General features: G+C 32.9%; 1 protein-coding gene across 1 annotated transcript in view; it reads left to right on the top strand.

The window, feature by feature from the left end:
• The window catches only part of unc-13-4A (BAI1 associated protein 3), a 225,044-nt gene that overhangs the window by 158,899 nt on the left and 49,699 nt on the right, over positions 1-16,446 (top strand). Inside the window, exons 8-11 of the mRNA XM_072530868.1 lie at positions 3,160-3,436; positions 3,495-3,680; positions 7,495-7,607; positions 7,757-7,965. Of these exons, the coding sequence (XP_072386969.1) occupies positions 3,160-3,436; positions 3,495-3,680; positions 7,495-7,607; positions 7,757-7,965 (785 nt within the window). The remainder of the gene's footprint in view (positions 1-3,159; positions 3,437-3,494; positions 3,681-7,494; positions 7,608-7,756; positions 7,966-16,446) is intronic.

Raw genomic sequence — 16,446 nt, 5'->3', positions numbered from 1 at the left:
TCTTAACTTAATAACAGGCGGTAGCTGATTTGTCTTTAGTTTTATGTGTGGAAGACAATGATGCTAGATAAAAAGTATATGTTTTATCTCGCCAACTGTATAAAATGACATTATCAATATTTTTGAGTGGTGTTCCTGGGACTTTATTGGAAGATAGTTGATTCGATTACATGAATAACTTAAGAATAGTTGTCAGTAAAATCATAGCATGTGATACGTTTTTAAAAAGACAACCGCATGCGATGATGACAGTAAAATTCTCCTGTTAGTGATCCCATAGTAAAATTCTGTTTCAAAAGTTATATTCTTCCTTGTTCGGTTATATAGTACGTCATTCATAGAATTTATAACTTGTATTATATTATTTATTTATTTCCAACATTTTTCCTGCACTAAAACATCACCTGTCCCGTAAAAATTGAGGTCATAACCTTATGTCCTCCCATTGACATTTCTCTGTTGGTTTTTTTATCATAAAACCATCGACATCGTGTCGTTGTCTTACATTTCTATCCGGCCTAGCAGCGAGTCGGTTTTGGTGGCGAACTATAACGTGATTTATTAGAACTTATGTTCGTCTGTTCACCGAGATTGAACTCTCGACAGCGATTTTGTGGGATAGCACTACATATCCCATTCAGCACGGGGAATAGAGGAAGGATTTGCGATTTGATTGCGACGATACGATGGAAATAGCTTCGTGAGTTTAAGGAGATATTTGAATTTTAAATATTGAAAGAAATTGTTTGTGAATAAGAGAAAAGTTAAAATTTAAACAAAAATGTGAAAGGATCTTTTTGTCATGCATTGCATTTGGTTTTTAAAAGTCTTTAGGTACAATTTCCATGAAAATTTAACCTGGATTAAATATTAATTATCTAATATACCTTTAATAACTGTTTCTTTAATTAAATCCGTTGTCTTGGTTGCTGTATATTCTTGTACTTGTTCCTACTCTATTTTTATGTCTACTTCCATTTTCTCTCTCTCTCTCTCTCTCTCTCTCTCTCGACAAAGAGCTCTAAATCATTGTATGTCTTGTTTTCAATAGTTTTGAATATAACTGTTTTATAAGGTTCTTTCATTTAGCTGTCTTTTTCAACATTTTCGTCTTTACGCAGCGCTAATTGCAGGTACTAGTATTCAGTTGTACAACTTACTAACATATACTTTGTTTTCTTAATATATGTTACTAGTGATTTTGCTCCTGACCATGCGTCGGGGTATCCAATCAATTGCCATCTACACTCACTTCACTCAATTTTTTTCTGATTTCCTCCAATTTAAGGCTAAGACGAAAACAAAGTGATATTTTAGTCTGTTGACAACTTTCATAAAAAGTAAATCACTTTTGGAGAACTGCTGAACTTCTGCGTAAAGTCGTCTTATAAAATGGATCTACGTACAAAAACCAGTTCAATTCCAGTTTGGCAATTCGTTTGTTATGCGGAATGGAATGTTCGGATAAATTTCCGAGGTCAGACAAGAGTTGAGACTCACCTCGTTGACCCCTTCACTCGACACTGAGGGGTAGGCAGATTGAGACCTCAGTGCCGTTTGACGGTTCTTGTATTTATACAGAATACGATACTGGTACGTCACGAGTGAGGGGAGTAGGCAGATTCAGAGCGCGAACTCGAACAGAACCGTATCTCAATTTAAAATGGCTCCAAAATAGGTGCCGAAACGTCGAGCACTAAATTCTCAACGCGGTTCTTCCCGAGAACTCAGTAATTTTCATAAGTCTAATTAATTAATGAACACTCAACTTTTTATCAGATATAGCGACTAAACTACTTTTTTTTTTCATAATACCATCATTTTGATTCGCACCCAAAAAAAACGTTATTTGCTACACATGGTACATTAATAATATCGACTATTCATTTTCCTTTTACTTCATTCATCTTTTATTTTAACAAATTGTCTGCATATACTCCTTGAAGTTCTCGTTCTCTGTTCGAAAACTCACAACAGCAATCATTATCACTGTCTCTTTCTCTTTATGTCGTTAGTTTTTAGTACAGGCGTTAGTATTTTACTCCAGTCGATAAACAGTTTAGGTACATCTCTCCAAGGGGACTTTTATCTCTGTCCTTGACATGTATTAAATATTTAGAACAGCTTACACGGGACTGAAGAAGATGGGTTTTATATATATGTAGGTCAGAAACAATGTAAAATGTACAAATGGCATTTTTAACTGAATGAAACAGCTAGTGCTCCAAATTTGATTTACAATAAAAAATGCAGGTGTGCATACATAATTTTGTTGACTTTGTATGAGATTTTCGTAAAAGATGAAAAGTTGCTTTGGAGTAAAAAATATATATAATCGTATTATTCAATGTATGACCTTGCGGTGTAGAGAATACATAGGATGATAATATACAGTAGATCTGCTGAATCTTTGCACACATTGTTTTTATGTGTATTAGAGGAAATAAACTAAAACGTGTGAGCCAAACTTATGTCGGTTATAAGAATTAAAAAATGGCTAAAATTATAATAAACATAATAAGACTAGATCTTATCAAACTAAATTGAAAAAAATGTACGTACAAAAATTAACACTACAAAATTCAAGTAAAGAAACCTAGAGCTAAGATTAATACCATTACAGGAATTAATATTAAAGTCAACAGTCTTTCGGGTTGAACCGCGATAATCATTGCGCCGAGCTTTCGACATCCTCTTCGATGTCTTCTTCAGGGCTTCCGAGGTCTCAGTCTCTCGAGCCTCCAGACACTACTACACTGATCACTAATCAATGTATTACTGTGATTTTTTAAACGTTTTTGTCTCCATTTGATTTTCTTCTCAAGCATAACGTAGAATATTGTAGGAATTTAGGACCTTAGAAACAGCGCAGATTTTAGGACCTTTACTACGCCAATCGTCTGTTTATTTTCGATTCCCTCCTCTAATGATCACCCACTGGTCCGTTGTGTGATTTCCTAAACCAAAAACCTGTTCGATTGTTCGATAATCAGTTTAGAATCCTGCTTCGGGATGTGGTGTCATCATCCTGACTCAACAGAAAAATTGGTGGGCCAGGATCTTTGACTGATTTAAGTAAAGGTACTACTTTTCTACAAATATTCTAAATATTCTACTAGAGCATCTTCAAATTGTAAGAAATATTTTTCATTGTTTCAGGATATCCCTTCAACCGGCTTGGAGGGTTGGTTCAGACTGGAGGCCCGCTCCCAACGCAGTTCCGTCCAGGGCCGTATCAAGTTAAAACTGTGGCTCTCTACCAGAGAAACACGTGGCTCAAGTGAAGACGACAATTGGACAGAAGTCACTCAGCACGAAAACTTGACCGTAGTTTTTATAAACTACGAACTAAAAAACTGGGGTAGAGAGTCGTGGCTTTGGGGCGGAGATTTGCCTGGATTAGCGTTGACCATTTTACATCAACATGCTGTACAAGGTAAGATTCTAATATTTATCCTAAAGTTATTTACTTATATGATTAATTCTTTCCACAGGTGATTTAAACGATCTGCAAATAGCGATGTCGAGGTTTGCTGCGGCGTCCAGAGTGTATATGAAACATCCGCTAGATCCAAGATGGATGCTGCAATTAATGATGAATATTGAGACACATTGGCCTCATTATTCATTGAACAAGGAAGAAGAAATGTGGTTGGCTGAGCGGTTTACATCGATGCAAGGTAAGATATACATTTTACAAAATTAATATTTAAAAGTTTAATTTGACATTTTTATAACTCATTTAATTGAATAAAAGTTCGATTAAACTATTTTTACTATTAATATTAGAGTATTCACGCAAGTTATTAATTAATTTTTGTTTTAATTCGTTTTCGATTCGTAATTGAATCGTTATGATAAAGTTAATAAAGTTTTTAAATGACTATGTATCCATAATGTTACAACCGATCACAAAGTGATTAAAAGTACACTGCAATATTCATGCTCGGACTCAGATTAGTTGCCTCTACTACATAATCGTGTCATCGTAATTACAGTCACTGAATTAAATAGTTTTACCAACGCGTATATAATACGATTGATTAGTGTAGTCAGGTCGAGATTAACCGTGATTTAGAGCATACAAGACGTAACAGAGCCAGTAAACACAAAGGGCCAATCTCTGCGGCTAAATTTCCTTTCTATTAAGACTAGTTACGATAGTCAGTTTCAAATCAGTGCAGAATAACTCACATTGTTGTAAGTATTTTATGATAAATTCGGAGTTGTATCTTTTGATGGTATTCGTTAGTCGATTATATTCAAAAATTAAGCGACTTGTTCATAAAATCTCTTCCTACCAGGCTAATTGATGAAGCTAATCAACGTACTTTATTTGATTAACATTTCAGTAGACGCAGTTGAATTTTGTGTATCAGTAGTCGCACACGGTCTACTACACCGGTCATAAAAATAGTCCTCTGGATGCATTTTGTTTAAATTTCAATAAAATAATCTATTGTTTGCAGTTTTATTTAACATTTTTTATTATTATTGATATATTTTGTTTATTTAAAATGTTTATTTACGTAGCATAAAATATAGTTCACAATTTTTGTAATAGTTTGATTTATTCTCTTTTTTACTAAACAAATTACAATTAATTTAAAATTAGAATATAACATATCAGTCTTCAAGAACTATCTTAAACAAAAAATAAAACATTATTTCACTAAGAGTTATCATAAAAAAATATAATAAAATTAAGCAGGAATATTGTTACAGTCATCGCCCGGGGTTCTTTGAACTGGCACGACATATTTATCCAAATGACAGATCTCCTTATTGTCTTGGGTATATATACATTTTAGCTTTGATTCTTCTGTTGGTTGTACATAAGGCTAAATGCTAAATTTTTGAAAACTTCTCGTCGGGTTTTTGTGGAATTTGGAATGTTACAATAATTGTAAATAAGAAAGGTATTTATTGCTGTAACATTTAAAAAGCTGTACAAAACAACCACAGGCCAGCTTCTACTACAACGTGCCACATCATATTGTGCGCATAATTTATCTACGGTATTAACACTGCTTTTTGTGCTGTTATATCCTAATATAATTTTCTGTTTTCCAGTTACAGGATCAACGTCGTCCCCGTATGGTGCATAGTGAAATATAACAGAACGTTTTTGTTTTTGGTTTATGTGACACTAGTGTTCCTCTTGAACCAAATTAAAATATACTAGAGCCGATAGGTCGTCCTTGATTGTTAGAGAAAAATGCAGGAATTTCTCTTCTATTTACTTTTATTGTTCCCAAGAGAGTTAAACCATTTTCCTTCAAGCTTATACCAAGATCAACGCTGGTGTACCAATTTTCGGTGGTAACATTTCTCTTGATGTCCGATAGAGATGTTGAGATGTGTCTCTCAAGATCCGTAGAGATGTTGAGAGGCCCGTTCCGTCACTGTCTTGGTACTAGTGTCTAGATATTATGGACTACCTTTTTTGTCAAGGTATACTTCTATGTTACTGGTATAAAATAACTTCGTATCAGACAGTGCAAATATTTTTATACCGTATCTATTGGGTTTGCTTGGTATGTATTGGCGAAACGAGCACCGTCCTCTAAAAGTCTCCAACTTTTTGTCCACGATTACGTATTGCGAATGAGAGAAATATTTTTCTGATTTTTGTTCACTTTGGTAATAAGATCTCTTATTGGCGCTATTTATCCAAACTAACTATATCATGCCTTGTATTGATATAATCAGTTCGCATGTACCTTAGTAAATTTCTTAATGGTGTTCATTGTTATTCGGAAAACCTCTATACCAGTGCCGTCCATTTTTCGCAAGTCTGTTGTATTAAGATGACTTGCCTTTCTTACGCCTGCAAGATATAAGAGACCTAAAGGACCACGAATTTCATCAATGTTTGTTGGGTATATATCTCGATCGCGGCTGAACTTCTGCTTTTCTGCTTCTATTTTTGTATTGGTCTCATTAACAAGTATTTGCAGCATGTCAGTATCAAATATATTGTTCCCGATATCTAATATATCGGTTTTCTCTCTGACATATTGTTTTGAACCCGGAAGCTGCACAACAATATTTTCACGAGTTTTGGCGTTCTTAGAAAATATGCCTAGCCTATTTTGTTTTATTATCTTTGCCCAAAAAATATGGACCAATGGCAAAATCTGTCTCATCATCTAATTTCTCATTTTCCTGTTCTATATCGCTTCCCTCCCAGTTTACTTCTACATGATCTTCGCCCGATTCCTCTTCACCATCATACTCATCACCCATCGAAACATCTTCAAAAAGTACTAATAATCTTTTTTGCTCTTTTTCATAATCCATAATATCTGAAAAATAAAGTTTTATTATAAAACAATTACAAGTCACAGAATTCTATTACTTCTCTAGACGTCCACGGTCCACTGCACCGGTTTTTTACAAATTACAAACAGTTTGAGCATCAACACTACAATGATACACAGTCGATAAAAGTACCTTTCAAAAGAAGGTACAGAGCCGGATAAACTTAAAAGCTTCCGATTGGTTTTAGAATTGACCCTCATTGACTCCCACCGGTCTCCTAGACAAGCTGCGTATACTGAAAGGTTAAATCTTAATCCTGTGTATACGTGTAGATTTCCTGTCTCGTTTTTGACAAGTGAAATATAATTTTCAGAGTGTTTTGTCAACGTTTATTTTGGCTTATATCAGTTATTTTAAAATAACATTCCCACAAATGTGGAAGAGATAGGTTATGTTTGAAATAAAATATTTTGTATATATAATATTTTGAAACGATTTCCGAAGTGTAAATTGAAACGCAAATAAACTTATTTTAAACTTAAATTGTTGCTTAGTCCCAATTAAAATAGTAATTGCTTTAATATGCCACAAGAAAATAAAAATAATAGTATTATTTGTTTCATCTTATTACTCGTATTTTTTTGAGTTACATCAAGTTTGCTTCATTTTCGGATTTTAAAATACTTATTTAGTGCAATTTTTCTATTCTCAGATAGCGACTTTTGCCATTCTTTGTCCATCGAAAGTTGATTAAACGCATTAGTGAATCCAAAACTGTATCTATAAGATCGTTGGAAAATATTTGGTTAATTTTGTGCCCACTGAAACCAAAAAAATTCTTATAGTTCGCTTCAGATAATTGCTAATTTGAAATTTTTGTTTTGAACATTTTATTATGTTCATATTAATGATATCTGATTTGTTAAAAGTTGGCAATCATATTGCAGTTTTTCGTATTGTAATACTGGTTGACTATCGACTTGTTTTATATGACAGAAGGAAAAAAATTGTTTTTTGTCCTGTGAAGTTTTTATGATTGAATTTAAGCAAAACCAGTTTTTATAGTTTATTTTATACCAGTCGGTTCACAGCAATTTGCAGTACAGACTGAATTTTATTATATGATTAATTATTTCCCTGTAGAAAGGTTATAAAAGTGCAAATTAACAGGTATACCGAATCATTGTATTTAAATAAGAAAAGTAATAATTCACCTTGTTTGATTTTCAGAGAGATGGCTGCGACAAATACGGCACCATCGTCAATTATTTCCTGCTCTGCATTCGGCGTCTTTAACGAGACTAGAGCATCTTCTAAGATGTTTAGCTTATATGTCGAATATGGTAAGTGAAGTTTGTGTTTTAGTCTTTGTGGACCATTTTAAAACGTTGGAAGAATTATAATTTTTTGGAACTCGTTTGCATTTACATAACTTTTTACTTTTGGCTTTTAAAGTTATCAATACTTCCTATTTTCTACTTTTAATTTGCAGAAAGCTTTTTGGAAGGTCTGTCCATTCAACAAAGAAATTCGGGGTGATATTGTAGCTTCGCTTAGAAAAGGCACTCCTGAATGGTTCAGGTCCTTAAAGTTTTCTGTGATTGCTTCGGACGAATACGATCCTACGTTTGTGGACTTCTGTGCCGAACTCTACATCCAACTCAGACAAGCTTTGTCCCATTATCACCCGATCTTTGAGGGGTAAGTAGAACTTTTTATACAAATGTCGATTGCATGAGATGGGTTAGATCAATATGTTTTGTTTTTAACGTGTATATTCGATTCCTTGCAGTTTTAAATTCTTATTTATTGATTTTATTTTGAATTTGGATAATTATGGTGTGTTAAAATCGAACAATTATTATTTATGTAGTCTTTAGGCATTATAAGATCACTTGCATAAGTTGTTTTGTTTTATTTCTATACCATGTTTTTTTTCGGAGCCTCGACATACCTTGTCCTTATTAATATCCATTTTTTGTAATATGTACACCATTCTTCATGTGTGTGTGTGAGAATATGGCTTGAAAGCAGGTCCCTTAGTCACATACATTTATTTGTTATTTTGTAGCATGATATATTATAGTTTATTTTTATGAACGAGAGAGTAATTAGCATAATTTTAACTGGTAGCTCCGACCACTCCATGGGCGTGCTCAAGATTAATTGAAAAATTACTTTGAATAATTGTAAAAAATAAATGAATTATTTCAGTGTTATAAAGTGTTATGTGTATGTAAACAAAAGTGACCTCTTTTATCACACACTATATTAGAACTGACTGGCGTACATTAAAAAGGGTTTTAAAAAATTCACATTTTTTTTAATTTTTAAAAATTACAAAAGAGAAAAAGAGTTTTTAAAACCGTCTAAGGTATGTTAAATAGATGAATAAAAATATTAATATAAAACTTACAGCTACTTGTTACAAATCCAAATCAGATTCAGAAGATGAACTTTCAGAACCAAGATTTATAATAACTGGCTCGATCATTTTATCAGTAATATTGTCCAGCTTCCACATTTTTTCCTCTTCTTTAATAGTGTGATTTACTGCCTTTTCCCAGTTTTCAGGTTTTACATTATTTACGGCCTCCAAAAACAACTGTTTAACATCATGAATTTTAAAAGTGGTATTTTTTCTTGAAACTTCACTCTTTATCTGTGCCCATACCAGTTCAATCGGGTTTAATTCACAATGATATGGTAGGGATCTAAGTACTGTCATTCCACGATTTTTGGCAATTTCATCAATTTCGTATTTTTTAAATTTTTCTTTATGAAGGGCACACAACGAATAAAGTTCCTTTCTTATAGATCCGGGATGGTACGTAATATTTTTTGAACTCAGCCAATTCTGCAAGTCTTTTTTTAACCACTTGGTTGTGGGCAGTCCTTCTATAAGTCTGGAGTGATAACTTGCATTATCCATTACTATTACACAGTTCTTAGGAAGAAGATCTATCATTTGTTCGAACCATTGTTGAAAGACATCAGCGTTCATGTCTTCATGGTAGTTACCGGTACGAGTTGATTCAAAAGTTAATAAACCACCTTCAACAAAACCGTCTGAACTGCCAATGTGTACTATTATCAGCCTGCGTCCCTTTCCTGATGGTGGGTTTAAACCAGTAGATAAGTTATGATAGAAACCATATGACAATATCGCTTCTTTCTAATAAAATAGACTTTCTGGGATTCTTTTTCCAGCGGAAGCCTATTTCTTTTAAAAGTTTCCATAACGTACTTCGACTCATTTCTGGGTAATCCTTATCATCTCGAACTGAGACAAGAACTTTATCCAATGTTGGAAATTCTTGTCTAAAGAAGAATTCATGCACTTTCCGTCGAAGTCCTTCTTTAAAATGATATTCTATTTGAAATTTTGGTTTCCCTGGAGCATTACGTGGCATTTGAAAACTACCACATTTCTCTTCTTTAATAACTCTGTAAATCGTAGATTTCCCAACACCAAGTGTACTGCTAACTAACTCAACGGTCTCATCAACACTTTCACATAAACGTTTGTCTGTAAATGATTTAAAACAATTAAATATTAATGTTTTTTCATTAACTGTTAAAGGACCAATTTTTCGGCGTTTACACGGCACTTCCAAATTTTCCATAACACTAGTATACACAATAAACTGCACCTTGCAACTGAAGTACCTACTTTTAGTGAACTGTTAAGAATTTTGAATACGCCACTTGGACCTTCCTATATACAAAATAGAAAAACCCAGTACCACATTTTCTGTGGAATAAGTTTAGAAGGTAATTATCTAGTCAATTACTGTCGTAGATTCCTGGAATTAAAGAATTAAATGTTTGATTGTTGAAACCCTTACTTCGTGGAATGCACTCATTTCAGATAAAATAAAACGTTTTATTTTATCTAAAGAATTAAACTTTATTTTGCAAATAGGCAAAGAATTAAACTTTATTTTGCAAATAGATAAAATAAAACGTTTTATTTTATCTAAAGAATTAAACTTTATTTTGCAAATAGGTAGGTACTTATTAAACTTTTATTGGTTATATATAACCAATAAAATAAACATCTTACATTTCTTGCAAATTCATTAGTACCTGTTAACCTCCATCACTCCGACACTGGCAACCTTATTTAAGGATTAGTAACTCTCACAACTATTGTATTCTATTCTGCTTCAACCTTTATACCTGGTGGTCATACTCAATTTAAAATTGTTTTCCTATATACTTCTGTAAACTTGTTGACAAATATCTGTTTTTCATTGAGTCACCCGTATCAACAGTTTAGGGATTTGCATACATAATTTATTGTTTTATTACTCTCTCATACATAAAAATACACTAAAGTTTTGTTTATATTTATCACCTTTTCATTTAAATGGCAATATTTATTTCTTTCAAATAGTCAATCAGTAATTTCATTATCACTCAAACTTAGTAAATACTCTTACTTATACTAATTGGAAAACATATTGTAATATAAAGTGGTCTGTATTTCTCTCGTTAATTTTGCATCCCAGGAAAATATAGTTCAAATCTCAAATAGAAACATTATCACACAAGCAAACTGGTGAATTTACTATTCCTAATTTATGCAGATAACACAGAAAAAACAAAAATAATGATGCAGACGAAAAGAAATATAATCCCATAAAACATTATACATGAAGATGACATTGAAACGGTTGGAAAGTTTACATACCTGGGAGTAGAAATATATGCCGACGGATCAAAAAATGGAGAAATACGGAAGAGAATAACGCAGGCAAACAGAGCTTATTTTGCCCTCTCCCATATATTTCGGTCTAAAAATGTCCACCGAAATACAATAGCATGCTGTTTGATTTTTAGAATCATCTGTTTAAATTACTGTGTAATCCACAAAGTCACTCAGTATAGATTTTAATAAAATAGTGTTTAATTGATTTAATTCTGTATATTTAGGAATTATGATTCCGTCATTCCTCAGATCTTCATGCTATTTCGATATGCATATGTCTGTTTTAATCATACCATACAATCTTACTTATATGGTATTTTAAACGTTTTTTACTTGGCTATATAACGGATGTTTTAAAAATTTGGTATTTAATTACTTTTAATATCAGAATCATGTGGTCATATCTTTTAATATTAAAGTTTGCCCGGTTGAATGGTCTGGTTATTAGTTTCCTTTAAGTCGTCATTGATGCAAGTGCAAGATTCAAGTTCACTTTGCCATAGTCGCATTTGTCCTCTTTTGTATAAATATTGTCATATTTTTAAATTTGCCGGCTACTTATGAATCGTATTCAAGATTTTGCTCTTGACGGGTATCTTTGCTGACGAGATATGGGATCACGTGAGTCACACACTTTTTTTTTCTCAATCTCAGAAATTACTTTCTTTCTGATGTTGAAAAAAGTAATTTCTATTAGAGCGAATATCTTGTAAATCGTGATTGTGAGCCTTACTAAGTAAATGTTGTAGTATTTCTCCTATTATTAAATCAAATCCCGGAGCTTTTTTGGGAATGATATTGCTTTGGATAACTTTGTTTACTTTGTTTGGGGCGGTAGGATTTATTATTCCTTGATCAGTATTGCTCGCATCGTGTTCAGTACTCTGATCATCATCGTTTTGGGCGTGATTATTTTCCATTTCGTGATTTTAGAATACATTCTATAAGTATTAAGCGAATCATCTAATCTTAAGTAAAATACTCTAAATTTTGTTTGTTAAGTATTAAGAGCGTAGGCGCAAAATTTCGGGCCAATGCTTTTTAAATGCATTCTTTTTTTTTTAACTGAGAAAACTAATAAGTATTTTTTAAAAATTTAAACGCAGAATGAAAGAATACATTATTACTGAGGGCCTAAAGTCTCTGAAAACTTCTATAATGTTTATTTTAATAAGTTACAGAGCGCCTACGCTCTTAATACATGTATACCAAGTATTCTGTACGATAAACCCTACTTGTAATATATTTTGTTTGTTTCCTTGTCTTTTCAAAAATAATACATCGGTAATTAGATTATTTTTTTTTATTTGTATTTGTTTTGTTGCTTTGATAAAATGCCCTTAAAAATAACAGTAATCCTCTTAACACAAGTTTTCGTTAATTAAATCACAACACGCTGTATAAGCCTCAACCATAGTATTGTATTTTTCCCACCAAATTATATTAGTACAATTCGGCATTTCCTAGGATCCCTTTAAAGCCAATATTGAAATCAGGCATCCCTACAATGCCGAATTTAGTCGGAAACGAGCATATTTGTCTAGAATCCGTAAGGGAGCTTCTGCTAACTCGATTAGTGGGTACCGAAAAGTCGCCACGTGATAATATTCCCATCAGTTCGTCATCAGTTCCCCGAATTTATATTATATGTAAATTGATTTATTCGATTCCCTTCTAATGTTCAATTTGTTGTTTTGATTAAATGAATATTATTTATCAATTATTGTTTAGAATATTTTCCTATTGTAAATAAATCTGAGGCTACAATACAGTTACTTATTTAATGAAGTAGTGTTACGTTAATTGTTGAGTGTAATATAGTCGTCAGGAAACACTAAGCGTTACAAAATAATGTATTCTGCTTCTGGTTTTGTATAGTTTTTTCTCCATAAAGAAATTCTGTCTACGAAATATTAATAACTGAGCAAGAATCACTCCAGAATATATGTGAAACCTTTGACAAGATCAGAGAAGAACATCTAATAGAAAATAAAGAGAAGATGAAAAGTTGGATAAATGACAACATACTACAACTCCTGGAGAAAGAAGAAAATCAAAGAATAATAAAAGAATGTATAAACATATTAAGAGACAAATAAGAACCGAAATACGAAAGGCCAAAAAATTGGTTAAAATCACAGTTTGAAGAGATAGAGTTGTTCGAACAAGAACACGATAAATTTAATATGCATAAAAAGGTAAAACAAGCAACTGGTCTTCAAAAATCCAACACAGCTGGCAAACGGCAAGATCAGGAACTCTTTGATGATAATAGGTCCGAACAACCCCCGTTCTACATATATAATGACCACTTACAAATCACATCATATGAAGTGGAAAAAGCAATATCACAACTAAAAGATGGCAAAGCTCCTGGACCTGACAATGCATATGCTGAACTATAAAGCTATTTAACACCGACGGTACTCAACGACTAACAAAAATATTCAATGACGTATATTTACATGGAGTAATACCAAGATTATGGCTGAAGTCAACGTTTATTGCTCTACCAAAGAAAACAAAATCCTTATCGTGCAATTATTTCCGAACCAGCAGCTTATTTAAGTTTAGTTATTTCTAAAAATCACATATCAAAGGATATATAGACTATGCGAAGAAAAAATCAGCCGTACATAGTTTGGTTTTCGGAACGCAAAGGGTACGAGAAAGGCTCTCTTTAGCGTACAAGCTTTATTTCAACGATATAGAGATGTAAATTGCGATATTTATGCTTGCTTCATTGATTACCATAAAGCGTTCGATGCAGTAAAATACGAAAAGCTTAACAAATATTGGAATACACAGCTGTGATCTAAGAATTATTAGCAATCTTTACTGGAATCAAACATCTTCTATCCTTACAGAGGCAGGAGATTCCAATGATATCAAAACCAAACGTGGAATGTATACTATCATCCTTACTGTTTAACATATACTCTGAGGAAATCTTTCAAGAAGCACTAGAGGATGTTGAAGCCGGAATTAGAATTAACGGAGAATGTATCAATAACATCAGATACGCGGATGACACGGTGGTATTCGCTGACAGTTATGAAGCCCTCCAGGAGTTAATGATTAGAATCACAGAAATGAGTCAGAGATATGGACTTTCACTGAACATTAAGAAAACAAAATGTGTGATGATCTCTAAGAAGGAACAGCAAATTGAAAGAAACAGTGTGTATGGTCTATCAATAGAAAGAGTAAAAACATACACCTACCTTGGTACGAACGTCAATAAAAATTGGGACCATTCCCTAGAAATAAAATCTAGGATAGAGAAAGCAAGATCTGCATTTCAAAAAATGGCTAAACTATTCAAATGCCATGATTTATCAGTACCCATAAAAATCAAGTTAATACTATGTTATATCTTTTCTACATATACTGTTGTACAGAGTTGAGTCGTGGACTCTGACAGACGTTACCTGCAAGAAAATGGAGACGTTCGAAATGTGGCTTTATCGTCGAATCCTGAAGATATCCTATACCGATCACGTTACTAACTAGGACGTTTTATTCAGAATGCAAAAAGGAAAATAGTTGTTAACCACAATAAAAACAGCCAAAATCGAATACGTCGGTCACATCATGAGGAACAGCGAAAGATATGGGCTGCTGCAATTAATTCTACAAGGAAAAGTAGAAGGAAAACGAGGACCAGAAAGGCGAAGAATTTCCTGGCTGAAAAATATACGTGCAAACACAAATCTTTTCAGAGCAGCAGTTTGCAAAATACAGATTGTCATGATGGTCGCCAACATTCGAAACGGATAGGCACTACAAGAAGAAAAAGAGCAAGAAAGAAAAATCTTGCTCATATAATACAAATTCCATGTAGATTAAACGTTTTCAAGAGCTTGAATCAATTGTAGCTGTGGTAACATATTATATAATAAGCAGAAAATTACACCTGTTGTTGCTGAACAATGTTTAAGTAAGATTTTCAAGATCTGTTTGGGAAGATAAGGTATTAGATCAACATTTGCCTTACAATGTAATTACTATGTGTTTGGTCCAATAAAATAGTCAGTAAAAGGGCATGTGATCGGAATACAGAGATGAAGGTTGTTATTTGGATTTGCCCTTGTAGTCTACAAGCCCATGGGAGATTTCTAATGGGTCATTTAACACAGAATTAATCACATATAACATAATACTACAATATGTAATAACAACTTTAGAAACTATGCCGTCAATTCTTATGTGAGTCGCAGGTAAGAAAAACTTACCACTCAAGGGGGTAAGTTTTTTTTTGGCCAAACATTTTTGTACGGCATTAATAAACTTACGAATGTAAAAAATTTGAAAAATTTTTATTTTCGGAAAAATGTTTCCCCATTTTCTGTAATTTCCTACAGTACTGCATTCATACACAAAATTTCGAATCGGTATATAGATTAATTTTTTTGCAATACCGTACATTTTGGCTGGGACAGGGGTGAGAAATCTAAGGCGCAACCCTTAATTTGAACCCTCACGCTTTATGTACCGTTGGCACTTAATATGATTTGTTTGTAACTGTCATCTAAAATATCAAAAAATCTATTTAAAGAAAACTTTGCTATTGTGTTTAGAAGGAAACATGCCGGAGAATTCTAATATCCATTAAGTACTTAAAAAAATGCCCAGCTGTTTCCATTTCCATCAAATCAATCAGTTGTCCGGAGAACAGAGCCGGATTTATCTGTAAATATATACACATATATATATATATATATATATATATATATATATATATATATATATATATATATATGTATATAATAGCTGAACTTTTTTGGAGAATCGCATAAGTCGTCTTATGAAATCGATATATGATGAGCTCAAATCGATGAAATATTTTCAAAAGAAGGTTAGATCGCACTGTAAGAGATTTTCCTCTTCCTTACAGATCCTCCATTATAAATCCTCATCCTCATTACAGATCCTTCAGAACAGAACGAAAGTTCCAGGACTTCAAAGTTATCGAACAGGTCCTGGACTTTTCAGCATGCCATGTAATGTGGATTGTGTTGACTGAGCTAGACAACTGATTAAGTTGCAATGTAACACTAATCAACTAATATAGCTACACCGCCGCGGGCTCTTTTATTTTGGTGTCCTTCACTGTATATCATTGAGTAATCGTGCAAATTTGTACTCCTTGGAAGTTTTTTTCGTTTCAGTTATGACGGCAGTGTTTGTTTTACGAATTTTTATGTTATCTGTAATTTCTTGTTCGTTTTATCCTAATCCTCTACAATTCCAAGTAGCTATCTTTAATCTATCCGTTATTGCAGCTCGTTTATTCGTAAATTTTTAGTAAAAGCAATTTTATTAATTTTAATATCCCACTGCAAGCAATAGCAGCTTCCGACTTGTCTGATTCTTGAAATGAAATTGGTCTTGATGAACAAAATGTTTGTTTAGTATAAATCCTGGCGAATAGAGAGCGGTCCGCTGCTCACTTGCTAAACTCATTA

This window comes from Diabrotica undecimpunctata, chromosome 4 (assembly GCF_040954645.1).
Source record: "Diabrotica undecimpunctata isolate CICGRU chromosome 4, icDiaUnde3, whole genome shotgun sequence".
Classification (NCBI taxonomy): Eukaryota; Metazoa; Arthropoda; class Insecta; order Coleoptera; family Chrysomelidae; genus Diabrotica; species Diabrotica undecimpunctata.
The sequence above is the reverse complement of the archived record's forward strand: the minus strand, read 5'-3'. Positions and strand labels throughout refer to the sequence as shown.